At 49.2% G+C, this 12,228-nt stretch overlaps 2 protein-coding genes across 2 annotated transcripts; one reads left to right on the forward strand and one right to left on the reverse strand.

Moving 5' to 3' along the window:
• Positions 1–449: 449 nt before the first annotated feature.
• Positions 450–4,979, forward strand: ADO (2-aminoethanethiol dioxygenase). The gene has a single exon (XM_059899383.1). The coding sequence runs from the start codon at positions 932–934 to the stop codon at positions 1,742–1,744; it is 813 nt and encodes a 270-aa protein (XP_059755366.1). The 5' UTR covers positions 450–931; the 3' UTR covers positions 1,745–4,979.
• Positions 4,980–7,791: 2,812 nt separating this feature from the next.
• Positions 7,792–11,830, reverse strand: EGR2 (early growth response 2). Its single transcript, XM_059899587.1, has 2 exons — positions 11,362–11,830; positions 7,792–10,012 (listed from the first exon to the last, which is right to left on the reverse strand). Exons 1-2 carry the CDS (start codon positions 11,528–11,530, stop codon positions 8,763–8,765), a joined length of 1,419 nt encoding a protein of 472 aa, XP_059755570.1. The 5' UTR covers positions 11,531–11,830; the 3' UTR covers positions 7,792–8,762.
• Positions 11,831–12,228: the final 398 nt, after the last annotated feature.

The raw sequence follows: 12,228 nt of genomic DNA on the forward strand, positions 1-12,228 counted from the left end.
CTGTAACCAGAAGAGCAGCGTCATCAGACCCTGATGCAAACAACAGCTGGGGACGGCTGGGTAGAGTAACTGTGGTGCTCACCAGGGACAGTCTCGACCCTCTCATCTCCTCAGAAACTTAGGAAATTACGAAAGCGCGGTCCCGTAACCCCTGTGGCAGACAGTGCCGCCTGGACGGCCACAAGGAGCTAAAGTTAACTCAACAGCCTCATTCCCAAGGCTAAGGCCACAGGAAAGCGACCTTGGAACGCTGACCAGGCCCGAGCGGCGTCAGAAGGTTAACGACCCCCTTGCCTGGTTCCTTGAGACTGCCAAGAGCCTCCTCCACACCACAGGCCAGACGCCGGAAGTGCGTCACCCCAACCTGCTGAGGAATGCCGGGAGTTGTAGTTAACTGGCTACTTCTCTGGTGCCCCAATTCGCCTTTCTTCAAACAAGCAAACACCTTGGGACCGTACTAAAGGTCGCTTTATGACCCACCTATCTGATCCTTCTCTTTTCCAGCTGACAAAGGGAACTCTCTGAGAGCGCATGCGGAATACCGGACTACAAGTCCCAGCATGCTCTGAAAGGCGCCGGGAACGCCTGAGCACCGCCGTAGGTGCGGGCCGCATGAATGGAGCTTCGGGCGTAAGGCAAAGCCTACCACCGTCCGCGCGGCCGGTACCTGCTCCCGGAGCGTGAGTGCGGGGTGTGGGCCGTGCGCGTGCGCGCTCAAAGGGAGCGCGAGGCGGGCGCGCCCGGCCGTAGCGGGCGCGTGGCCGCTGAGGTGGGCGGCTGTAGAGCCGCTCGCCCTACTGGCCGGTAGTTGCGGGGCCTCCTGCCTCGCCGGGTGTTGCGGGCAGCCGTGGCGGCCGCCGGGGACCGCAAGGGGCGGAGGAAAGCTGGGGGCGGAGGGGGCCGGCCTCGGCACGCAGAGGAACAACAGGGCATGCCCCGAGACAACATGGCCTCCCTGATCCAACGGATAGCCCGCCAGGCGTGCCTCACCTTCCGGGGCAGCGGGGGCAGCCGCAGCTCTTCCGACCGCGGCGAGGCGCCAGGCCCCGAGGCGCCGATTTCGCAGGGCTTCCCGGAGAACCTGAGCAAGCTGAAGAGCCTGCTGACCCTGGTCCGCGCGGAGGACCTGAACATCTCCCCGCGCAAGGCCACGCTGCAGCCGCTGAGGCCCAACCTGCCGCCGGTCACCTATATGCACATCTGCGAGACAGACGGCTTCAGCCTCGGCGTGTTCCTGCTGAAGAGCGGCACCTCCATCCCGCTGCACGACCACCCGGGCATGCACGGCATCCTCAAGGTGCTCTACGGCACCGTGCGCATCAGCTGCATGGACAAGCTGGAGGTGGGCAGCGGGCAACGGCCGCGGGCCCCGCCACCAGAGCAGCAGTTCGAGCCGGCGTTGCAGCCCGGGGAGCGGGACGCGGTAAGGCCGGGTGTGCTGCGCTCGCGGGCGGAGTACACGGCGGCCAGCGGCCCCTGCGTCCTCACGCCGCACCGGGACAACCTGCACCAGATCGACGCTGTGGAGGGGCCCGCCGCTTTCCTGGACATCCTGGCCCCGCCCTACGACCCCGACGACGGCCGGGACTGCCACTATTACCGGGTGCTGGAGCCTGTCAGGGCCAGGGAGGCCTCCGGCTCGGCCTGTGACCTGCCCCGAGAGGTGTGGCTCCTGGAGACCCCGCAGGCCGATGACTTCTGGTGCGAGGGGGAGCCCTATCCAGGTCCCAAGGTCTTCCCTTGAAGCCGCCGGCGCCCGGGATTGGTGGGCCGAAGACATGCCCTACTCGTATCTGGGCTTGGCTGGCCGCGTCCCATCACAAGGGCTCTCTTCCTTCCCCCAGGCCTGGGCGTTGGATCTACTGGAATGGGCTGTAGCCGCTTCCTCGGGAGCCTTGCGAAGCGCGGCGACTGGACTGCAGCCACTGGGCACCGTTTTGGGGGCGGAGTAGGCGGGGAAGCTAGGTTGTTTCCTGGCTCTGTCACTGCCACTGGGGTTTTGATTTGTGGGGAGGGGGCAGGGGTCTTATTTGAAGTGCTTCCATCCTCAAGCCATAATGAAGTTCCCCATCCTATACAAAATACACTAAGTGATTTTCTCCGCCCCCCTCTTTGGGTAAATAGGGTTTGTTTTCCACTTACGTCCTTAAGCCCTTTTACTCCTTATTGTTATAGTTCTAACTTACTGACTTTGCATGACCTAGTGGTTTGAATTGTTTTTAGTTCAAGTCATTGATAAAAACTAGGTTTAAAGACATGAGCTACTATTTAAAGTGAGCTGTCCGGCCTAATTAAGTCGTTGTGAAAATTAAAACCATTTTTCCAGAGTTGGGGGGTTACCCCCAAACGTAACGATGCATGTAGAGGGCAAGATTTATTTTCTTTCCTCCCCTTGCCCAGTAACCACATCTGGGTTACTCTGGCAGCATCTACTAAGAAATTCAAGCACCTGCATATCTCAGTGACAAATGGTCACTTAGAGCTTCCCGATGAGTCTCCAGATCTCTGAGTTGAGCAGATTTCTTGTTGCAGATTCACCTTTAATGCAAAAACTGTATTATCCTCAAGTGACTTTTTTTGTCTTAGTGTACTTTAAGAAGTAATAGGGTAATTCTGTATTTTCTAACCATAAGATTCAGAGGAGCTGAATCGGTATGCTTCCAAACAACTGAATGTAAAACACCCTTAGCCAGCTGTTAAATTCTGTGCCCATATTTACTTCCAGTATTTTCCTGCAAAAGTAGAGGAAAATGTTCATGACTGTTTCAGATTCTCTCAGGAGTTCTAACGTTCCAGAGGGCTGCTGATTCCAGCTGTGTTGTTGGTGGCAGTGTTCTCAGAACCCTGTCCCTCAAATAGGAGAGAGCCAGTGCTTGCTTCATCTAGGGTGAGTTTTCTGCAGGAAGAGAGAGAGGCACAGATGATCAAGGCTAGAAAATTGAGAATGAACTATACTGCTGGCCACTTTAGGGCACCAAAACTTGGGACAAAACACTTCCCACTCCCAACCGCTTGAAATGAACAGCTGTGTTGTGACTAGTTTTATTTTTGTCCTTTTAATTGGCTGAGCTTTACCTTGTTTACAAATGTATTGACACCATTTGCTTCAGGCCAAGGAACACTCCTGTTTCCCCCTTTTTACTATTTATAGGACTCTTTTTTCCACAAAACTTTTAATAAAAACAAACTGTAGAAATAAACACATTAAAATTTGTCCAGCTGTTGTCTAAGCCCTCTTGATTGACTTGCCCATGTGGCAGTTGAGTTCTAATATCTGTAATAAAGGGAGATTTGCTATTGGTGGGAAGTGATGACCCTGTAGGGAAGCAGTATGTGCCTTTGCCTCTTTCTGCACACTGGGTTAGAGGCCCAGAGTGAAGGAATATTTGTTCCCAAATTTAAAAATAGAATGAAAAAGCAAAAAAAGCAAAAAAGTTTTTTCTTAAAAAACAAATTACAAAAAGATGCTACTAAACATGATATGCCACTGTGTTGTAAAACCTGACACAAGCGTAATGCATTTCTTCCAAGTTTGCTAAAATTGTTTTATGGTAGTGTCACATTCTGGTGTGGTTTAGTATACCGTAGGGGCAGTTTGAAGCAGTTCTTCAGGCCATTCAGTTTGAAATTAAATTCTAGATATGCAAATGATGATTTTCTTTAAAATTGTTCACAAAATGGGTTTTTTTCATAGCACAATGACGAATGTGTATGGTTATCACATACCTACCTGTTTTGAATTATATTGTAGCAAAAAGTTGATCAACTTACAACAATTGTTGATAATGATGTATAGGTTATAATACAATCTGGAGTACATTAAACCTACAAAAACTCATGCTGGCAACAAGACAGTAATAAAGGAGAAATTGTTTTTTCAAACTTCATTATAAAAAATTTTTAAGTTCTCAATTACAAGCAAGTTGAATGAAAAAGACTTAAGGTGCTTTTCAAAAGAGTAACTGAAATTATCGCAGGCCAAAACAGCAATATATCTCTCTAATTTAGTTCAATAAGAACAGTGAAACTTTTGGTTCACTAATAACTCTGAGTAAATTAATGGTGAAAACAAAATTAACTTGTTTTAGTGAGCCACTAAGGAAAGAATATTCTTAATACAAAGACAGAATGTGGTGCAGAAAAGCCTTGCACCTTTCTGCGTAAACTGTTAGATGTGACTGCTGTTGTGTTTCCATATATTCCTGCAATATGGGTAACAACTGTGGGGAAAAAAGTTGTCTTCTACAAAGACTAATGAGCACAATGATCCTAATCACTTAACTTTCTGTTGAATAACAAATGCAATAATTGCCTCTCATGGGTGAGAAGTTGTCTAATACTTCTAAAGCTTTTTAATTCTCTGGTTATATCAATTCAGAGTGTCGTATATCTACCTACTACTTTATGAGAATTGATTTTTTTATTAAGCCTAATTTGCATGGATTGAGTTTACACCAGCTGCTGTTTATCAGTGAAAATGGTGAACCTTTTTTTAAAGTAATGTGTGTTTGTCAACAGGAGTGGGTTATCTGATCTTTTAATGCTAACAGCCCTTAACTTCTCCCAAAACTCACAACTTATGTTCCTTCTTTTGCATTGTTCCCTTGTAGGTGCCTTAGTCTAGGCATCGCAGGACTCTCATCACTCATTTATTCCAAATGACTTGGAATCTTGTGCTCTAGCTCTACTGTTCAACAAAAAAGCAATATATCTTTAATTCAGGGCTCTGCCCATTGCTATTCAACTCTAACCTGAGGGCAGTGCCACTCCTGTAACTCTCCTGTTCTGAATTCAGAACTTCACGTCACAAACAGAAGCTGACCATTGATTATTCCAGTGCAATGCGTGTCAAAGAAGGAAATCATTTGTTAAGCCACGTATAGATACTGAATCTTCTGATCCAGGGATGTTTACATTTCTAGATTAAAATCAGTGTACTTGTGGAAAATAAAGTCATTTTGAAATTGTTTAGAGGTAAATCTTATTTGATTATTGCAAAAGGGAAAAGGAAAATATTACTTGCTATGATGCCTACATTTGAATTGCTGTTAAACGTTCACAGTCTGTATAGTAAGATTATGTTGTACTAAAAACTGGGGGCCTTCTGCAGATTCTAAAGTCCAAGTAATAATATAAGCTTAATAGTTTATCTCCCTGAGTGTGATCTTTGAAACAGCCTGATTGACAAAACATCTGAAATTATTTAACATGCAATCATAACTATTTTGCTGCAACGAAAATACTCCTTTTATATTTAACCTGAGGAAAATAAGCTAGTGTAAGAAAACAAAAATACTTTCATTCATGGAGGAAAGAACCTTTGGACTTAAATATTTTCTTGTCTTTCCTTTTTCTGTAAAATTTATTTAATTGTAATTTGGATTGGCAGCATTTTAGGCACTTGTGATGATACTGACTATTCTTTCCCACCACCAGCCCCCCCAAAGTAGTATTGAACTGTTAAAGCATCACTACAGCCATTTCTAATATATGCCAGACAATTTGCCTTAATTTCATTAGCAGTTAGGATATTGAAATTAAATAGCCTGGTTTATGAATAATTGGAAACCTTATTTAGGTTTAATAGACCTATTTTTAATGTGTACTGAACCATCTCAACTGCATTATGATCTTTAAGGAATTACTCTCCAGAAGTTTATTTTTAATAAGAATTCCTAGTAACAGCTGAAACATCAATAATATTATTTAATAAAGCATACTGAATAAAAGAAAGCAGACAGCTTTATATGCTTTATTTCTTGAGCAAAGTAAAAAATGAGACACCTGTGAACAGTACCCTGAATGTTTCAAGCAGATAATAAAATCTGATTAAAGATTGACCTAACCTATTGAAATCAAGGAATAAAATCCACAAGGTTGGCTCTGAGAAAACACCAAGGTGTGTTCCTTATGGTATGTATGTTATGCCACTTCACCAAGCCCACATCAAGGCGAAAGTGATTATGTAATCAATTTGACTATCACCAAAATGTATTTCATCTTATTAAAAAGAGATTTTTAGTCTGTTGCTTTGTTAACAATTGTTTACGTTGTCTTAATTGAAGGTGCTCTGAAATTAAAATTTGGCAAGACAATTTAAATCACATAAAACTTAGGTGTATTATATTTTAATATAATGACATTTTGGTAGGAGAGTAGTATCATTAAAAACACAATTATCAAAATGTGGCATTGTTTTATACATATTTCTTTAAGAAAATTGGCCAAGCAAGGATGATAGTATGCTGACAAGCTAGGAAATATGAATCTAATGGAATGACACCAGGCACTAGAACAATCTGACACTGACGTTTAGAAACTTCCATTTAGTAGTTACTAGAGCTATTATGCATCTTTGAAATAAGGACAGGAAGGAAATAAGGGTTAGTTACCTTCACAAATTAGATTTCGAATTCTAGTGCTGGTAAGGGCAAAAAGTAGTTTCCAGGAGAAGCTGTCACTGTCTGCTGTTCTAAAATACAGGCCATCTATTATCAGCCACGCCTGAGAGAGTCTAACAGTGCCAAAGGACAGACGACAGGGTTTTCAGATGATGTAGCTAAACAGTGGGCGCTCCAGTGTGTTACATTTGTGTAAGGATCCAGAGGCAGCAAGTGACGTTAAATGATATTTAGGCCCAATTGTAGAGTAAAGAAAGATAACTTCACAAAGACAATCTGCATTGTATGATACGTAGATAACTATGGGCGGGGGGGGGGGGGGGGGGGGGTGAATTTATATTTTAAAATCACTACAAAAGGCTTGCAGTAAAATGACCCTTATAGTGCATTGTTTTGCAAACCATTATCCAGTGCCATGGAGGACCATTTTTGCCTATTTGATTCAGATTGTCTTTGAGGTTTTCTTAAGGCTGGTATACACTTATCTAAAAAGGTGAATAGTCTCCAGACCCACCAAACCTATGGCAGTGTAATGATCCTTCTGAATAGGTGTAACTGGGGAGACAAGGCTGGAGAGAAATGAGTCCTGGGGTAATTCCTTTGGCAACCTATTAATGCTGTCATCAGCAGTGTCTCAGTTCATTTTTGATCTGAAGAGGCGATAGCGCTTTTCAAAAAGTTTTCTGTGGTCATGAGACTAATCCTGGAACCTGAAAGTCATTTCCAGCTTGACCACGCCACCACACTTTCCACAAAGCCACATCTCGTCTGAGTTCCTGGCCCTGGTCAGGGTTCTGAAAACAGCCGCAAATGTGTAGTCTCCGAGTGGGCACTTGTTTGTAAGTATTTATTTTCCGGAGCCCACTCAGGAGCAGAGAGAAGTTATAGGCTGTTATAGAGGACGGAACAATGAGTCAAAACAACGCCTCCCCACTTTTACACTAATGCATGGGGGAAATCCCCGGAACGCTAGCGTTTGATTATGAATGGAGATTGCTTTGGGGCGAGAGGGCTGGTGTTGAAAGGCTAGCAAAGAAGACTTGGAGATCCTGGCTTGGTCAAAGTACTAAAACCCACTGACTGGGTACTGTTGAAGTCCCACCCAATAAATCTTTCGTAAGTAATTTCTGCAGCAAAAATATTGTTGAAAAGTATTTATTTACATCATAGTCATAAACCATTCCTTATCTGAACTTTAGTTAGTGGTTTTGTGTTAGAATAAATCATTTATATTTCCACAACTATTAAGAGCTAATAACCAAACAAGTCAGCTCCAGTAACATTATTTACATTCCTGCAATTTGACTACAAAGGTAACACTTTTAAGTCACAAAACAGAGCATACAAAAATATACTTTCTAAAAAAAATTCCAAATATTAATAGGCAGAAATATACAGCCATACTAAACCCAGGGAGTGATGGTTTTTTTTTCTATAGTAAGGCAACCCATTTACATGCAGACCCTGTAACATTGTCTACATCACACAAGGCACCAAGGACACTTCCAACACAATTGCATGCATCCTAGTTTCAGAGAATATATGTACATCCCCCTTTAAATAAGTTAACCTTTGACTCATTTTGAGATCATAAATGCTTTACTTTTTTTTCCCAAAGGTTCAGAACTTGGAGAACAGTGCACATCAAAAATACACAAAATCTGAATGGATATACACTGAAAAAATAGTCTTTACATTTCTCAACCACTCAAAAAGGAGCAGATATTGCTATGTCCCTCCCATCACATTGCACTTCTGTTCTCTGAGTTTATAATACATATTGCTTAAAGGGTTGAGATGACTAGATAAGCTTTGATTCACTGTTCTAGGGCCACAGAATGCAGCTTTATAAAGGCCATGCTTCACCCACTGTACAGCATCCCCCAAATCAGTCCCAAGCCATAAAGTGCACATCAGTTTTGCTTCTGCCTTTTTTGCTCTCCCCACCTGAAGGGATGAGCATCTCCCAACCTACTGTAGAAAAAGTCTCAGATCAATTCTGACATCCAGAGTCAAAAACCTGTAACCAGTCGAAATAAGAGAGGGGAAACAAAACCTAGTCAAACAACCCTTTAAAGTAGGGTCATGCCTCAGCCCTCTAGGCCAGGGACCCCCACCCAACCCCCTTCTGAGCCTCCCCATTACCTTGGGGTGACAGTCAACTCACCTAAGAGAGACTAAGGTGGGCTAACTTTTAGGAAGGACCTGCTTCTAAGTGGAAAGGGGTGGGGGCAGTGCTAGGCTCCTAAGGCCCTTTGCCCAACGAAATGAGGGAAGGGCAGGAATGGGTGGTAGTGTTTGTCGTGCAGCTCCAGTGGATGAAGGGCCTCAAGGAGCTGGTGTGTCAACCTGAGTCTCATCTCAAGGTGTCCGGGTCCGAGATGAGCAAGGGCCGAGTGACCCTCCACCAATAGTGCTGCTGTTGCTGCCGCACAGGGTCCCCCCAGCCTGCGCGCCCCCAGTGCAGGAGGTGCTGGAGGCGGCTGGCACCGTCGAGGAGGGGGCACTGCTCTTGCGTTCCTTCTGCCTCAGGTGGATCTTGGTGTGGCGCTTCCTCTCATCACTCCGGGCAAACTTGCGGCCACAGTAATCACAGGCAAAGGGCTTCTCGCCAGTGTGGGTGCGGATGTGGGTAGTGAGGTGGTCGCTGCGGCTGAAGTTGCGCATGCAGATCCGACACTGGAAGGGCTTGTGCCCCGTGTGGATTCGGATGTGCCGTGTTAGCTCGTCGGAGCGGGAGAAGCGCCGGTCACAGCCTTCTGCTGGGCACGGGTAGGGCCTCTCATGCACTGGGGTCTTGCTAGGCCTGTTGGGGTACTTTCGAGGCCTCAAAATAGGCCGCAGCGGCAGATGGTGTGGGTTATAGGCGGCAGCAGCGGCAGCTGCGGAGCCGCTGCCAGGTAGCCGGGGTCCCTCGCTGCCTCCACTGGCCCCTGGCCCTGTGGCCCCAGCACTGGGCCCTCCCAGGGTAAAGTTGCGGATGGTGGAAAGCGGAGTGAGTGGAGGGGGGACTCGCAGGGAGTCCAGGGGGCAGGGAAAGGGCTTGCGGTCTGGGCCAGCTGCACCATGTAGGTCTCTCTGGCACTGTGATGGGAAAAATCCAGGATAGTCTGGGATCATGGGGAAGAGACCTGGGTCCGTGGCTGGCTTGGGGGACGGGTAGGAAGGAGGTGGTGGGTAGGCCAGAGAGGAGGAGGTGGAGGTGGTGGCTGCCGACAGGAATGCCGAGGGGTCCTGGTAGAGGTCTCCTGCACAGCCAGAATAAGGAGGAGGCGGCGGTGGAGAGTAGAGGTGGTCCAGGTCAGGCTGGGTCTGAGACATGGTGCATACACCCAAGGGTCCAGTGGCCAGTGGGTTGGGGGAGGCAGAGGTGACGCTGGATGAGGCTGTGGTGGAAGCTGGGGAGGTGACCCCTTGCAGGATGCCTGCACTCACAATGTTGATGATGCCTTCTGGGTAGCAGCTAGCACCGGGGTACTGGGGGTCAATGGAGAACTTGCCCATGTAAGTGAAGGTCTGGTTTCGGGGTGCAGAGACGGGAGCAAAGCTGCTGGGATATGGGAGATCCAAGGACCTCTTCTCTCCAGTCATGTCAATGTTGATCATGCCATCTGGGGAGGGGAAAGGAAGAATGGAGGTGGAGCAATGAGAATGCAGCCAAGAATCCCTTCTCACCCCCGTCTCACATGAGTCCAACCCCAAGGCCCAGGATCTTAGCACTGTAGAACTGAGGCAGAGTTCAACAGGTGAGGAAATTGTGGCCCAAAGACAGTTAGAAGAGGCTAGCCCAAGATCCTACTGTGGCAGCCAGTGACAGTCTAGGACGCAAACTACCTCCAGGAAAGCAGATGAGCACTCCCAACCCCCATATACAGCCATCTGTGGCTCTAGTCCCCAATAAAAACACCCAAAAATAGCAACAACAGTATTAAAAATTCCCCATCTGCCTGGAACTTCTCTCCCTCTCCTTTGCCTGGGGCGGGTCTCACGGCTGGGGCAGACACCACCCAGAAGACTGATCCCAGCCACTGCCGCGAAGGTGTCAGCCTGAGAGGTGAGCCAAAGAAGGGGGTCAATGATTTCCCGGCTGCTCCCCATCCCAGGTGCCTTCCTTTCCTCCCTCTCCCACTGCTGGAGGGAATCGGGCTCTGCGATGGAAGGAGGCTATAGATTTCCTTCCCCTCCCAACCTTTTCAGCCTTGCCCGACACCCGCGCGTCCTCGCCCCAGCCCAAAGACAGTGGCAGGGCTTCGGGGAAGGCGCGGGGGTTGCGGGAGACCACTTTCCACCGCATCGCCAAGGAGACTCGCGGCACCGGTGCCCGATGGGCCTCCCTAGGCAGCCAGGGAGGGGGCCGCTTCCCGCCGTTGCCCGCCCTCCACCTCCTCCTCCCCGCCTGGCCAACCCCCTCAATTTCGCGGGCGGCACGCAGGTGGGGGCGCTCCTGCAGGCCGCAGGGGGAGCGCGCTCCGAGATGTTCCCCGGGTCTCCCCTGCCGAGGAGGGAGCGGCGGACGCTTTGCTCTGGGGCTTCTCCGCCGCTCGGCTCTCCAGACGCGCAGCTTTCCTCCAGAGCCCCGAACTTTCCCGTCACTTTGCCCCTACCCCGCGAGAGGGGAGGCTGGGGTGCGGCCGGCGGAAAGGCCCGCACAAGCCCAGAAGCCTGGTGGGGCACCTCTCCTACTCTCACCCCTCGCCCGCCGGGGGCTGGGCGCGCCGCGGCGCACGCACGCTCGCTCGCTGGCAACCTGGTGCATCTGCCCGCGCGTCCAGCTCCAACGCCTGGATCCCCGCTCACGCGGGCTCCTCCTGCACCCCCTTCCATTCTTCAAAGCCAGCTGAGTCAACATCGTCCACCTCGCGCCCCGACCCTCTCCTCCAAGTCCTGCACATGCACCGAAACCCCCCCACCATCTCCGAGCTGCGTGGGTCCTGGTCCGCGAAGGGGGCACGCGGCTTACCTCCGGCCACTCCGTTCATCTGGTCAAAGGGGCCTCCCAGTTCGGCATTGGGGAAGATGGTCACCGACGTCGCGGCGAGGTCCTCCACCGGGTAGATGTTGTCAGACAGCTGGTGCACAAAACCACTGAGAGTTACTGGGATTTTGTCTACGGCCTTGGCGGTCATCATTTGCTCCTCGCACAACCTGGAGACCCAACTCCCTCGCTACCTGGAGTGTCAGAGAAGCCGTTTTGGAGAGGGATTGGACTGAGCCTAGGTAGGTATCTCCTTTTGCCCTCCACACTTAAAAGCAACTATCCACCTCAAAAAAAAATCTAACAGAAACAAAACTAGCAAACAAGTTGCTTTTTTTTAAGAAGAAAAATGGCTATTTGCCACTGACTCTCTCCTGTGTTCCGGCTGGGAAGCCAGGAGTTGCTGGTGTAGTGTTATTATAACAGTCAGTGTGTCCCCTCGCCGAGCTATTAATCAATTGCTGCTCTCCGGGTTAGACGGAAAGTGTTGCTCTAAGTATTTATGGGCAGGTCCTCAATGCCCGTGACGTCACTGCCCATATATGGACTGAGGAACAGGGCTGGGCCAGGCGGCTTTTGCCGTCACATGGCCGATTTGCATAGGGGCTCGGCTGCGCGGGCTCCTCCGGGCTCGCGACTCCCGGCTCGCAGCCCGCGAGTATCCGCGGGGGTCTGGGGCGCGGGGCCCGAGCCGCAGCCCGGGTCCAGAGCGCAGGGCCCGACGGGGATAGGGCGCGCCACGGGTCCGGCTTAGGCCACTGTGGGAGAGCGATCGGTCCGGGCTGCGGCGCGGCCTCCCGGGCGGGGAGGAATTCCGGTTCTCCGGGACTTTCCAAAAAAGGCGAAGATCCG

This window comes from Balaenoptera ricei, chromosome 16 (genome assembly GCF_028023285.1).
Source record: "Balaenoptera ricei isolate mBalRic1 chromosome 16, mBalRic1.hap2, whole genome shotgun sequence".
Classification (NCBI taxonomy): Eukaryota; Metazoa; Chordata; class Mammalia; order Artiodactyla; family Balaenopteridae; genus Balaenoptera; species Balaenoptera ricei.

Excerpts from the sequence above, each read along its gene's own strand:
- ADO (XM_059899383.1), top strand. The coding sequence starts at position 932 with ATGCCCCGAGACAACATGGCCTCCCTGATCCAACGGATAGCCCGCCAG.
- EGR2 (XM_059899587.1), bottom strand. The coding sequence starts at position 11,530 with ATGATGACCGCCAAGGCCGTAGACAAAATCCCAGTAACTCTCAGTGGT. Across the intron at positions 10,013-11,361 it reads GATGAACGGAGTGGCCGGAG|ATGGCATGATCAACATTGAC; the intron begins GTAAGCCGCGTG and ends TCCCCTCCCCAG.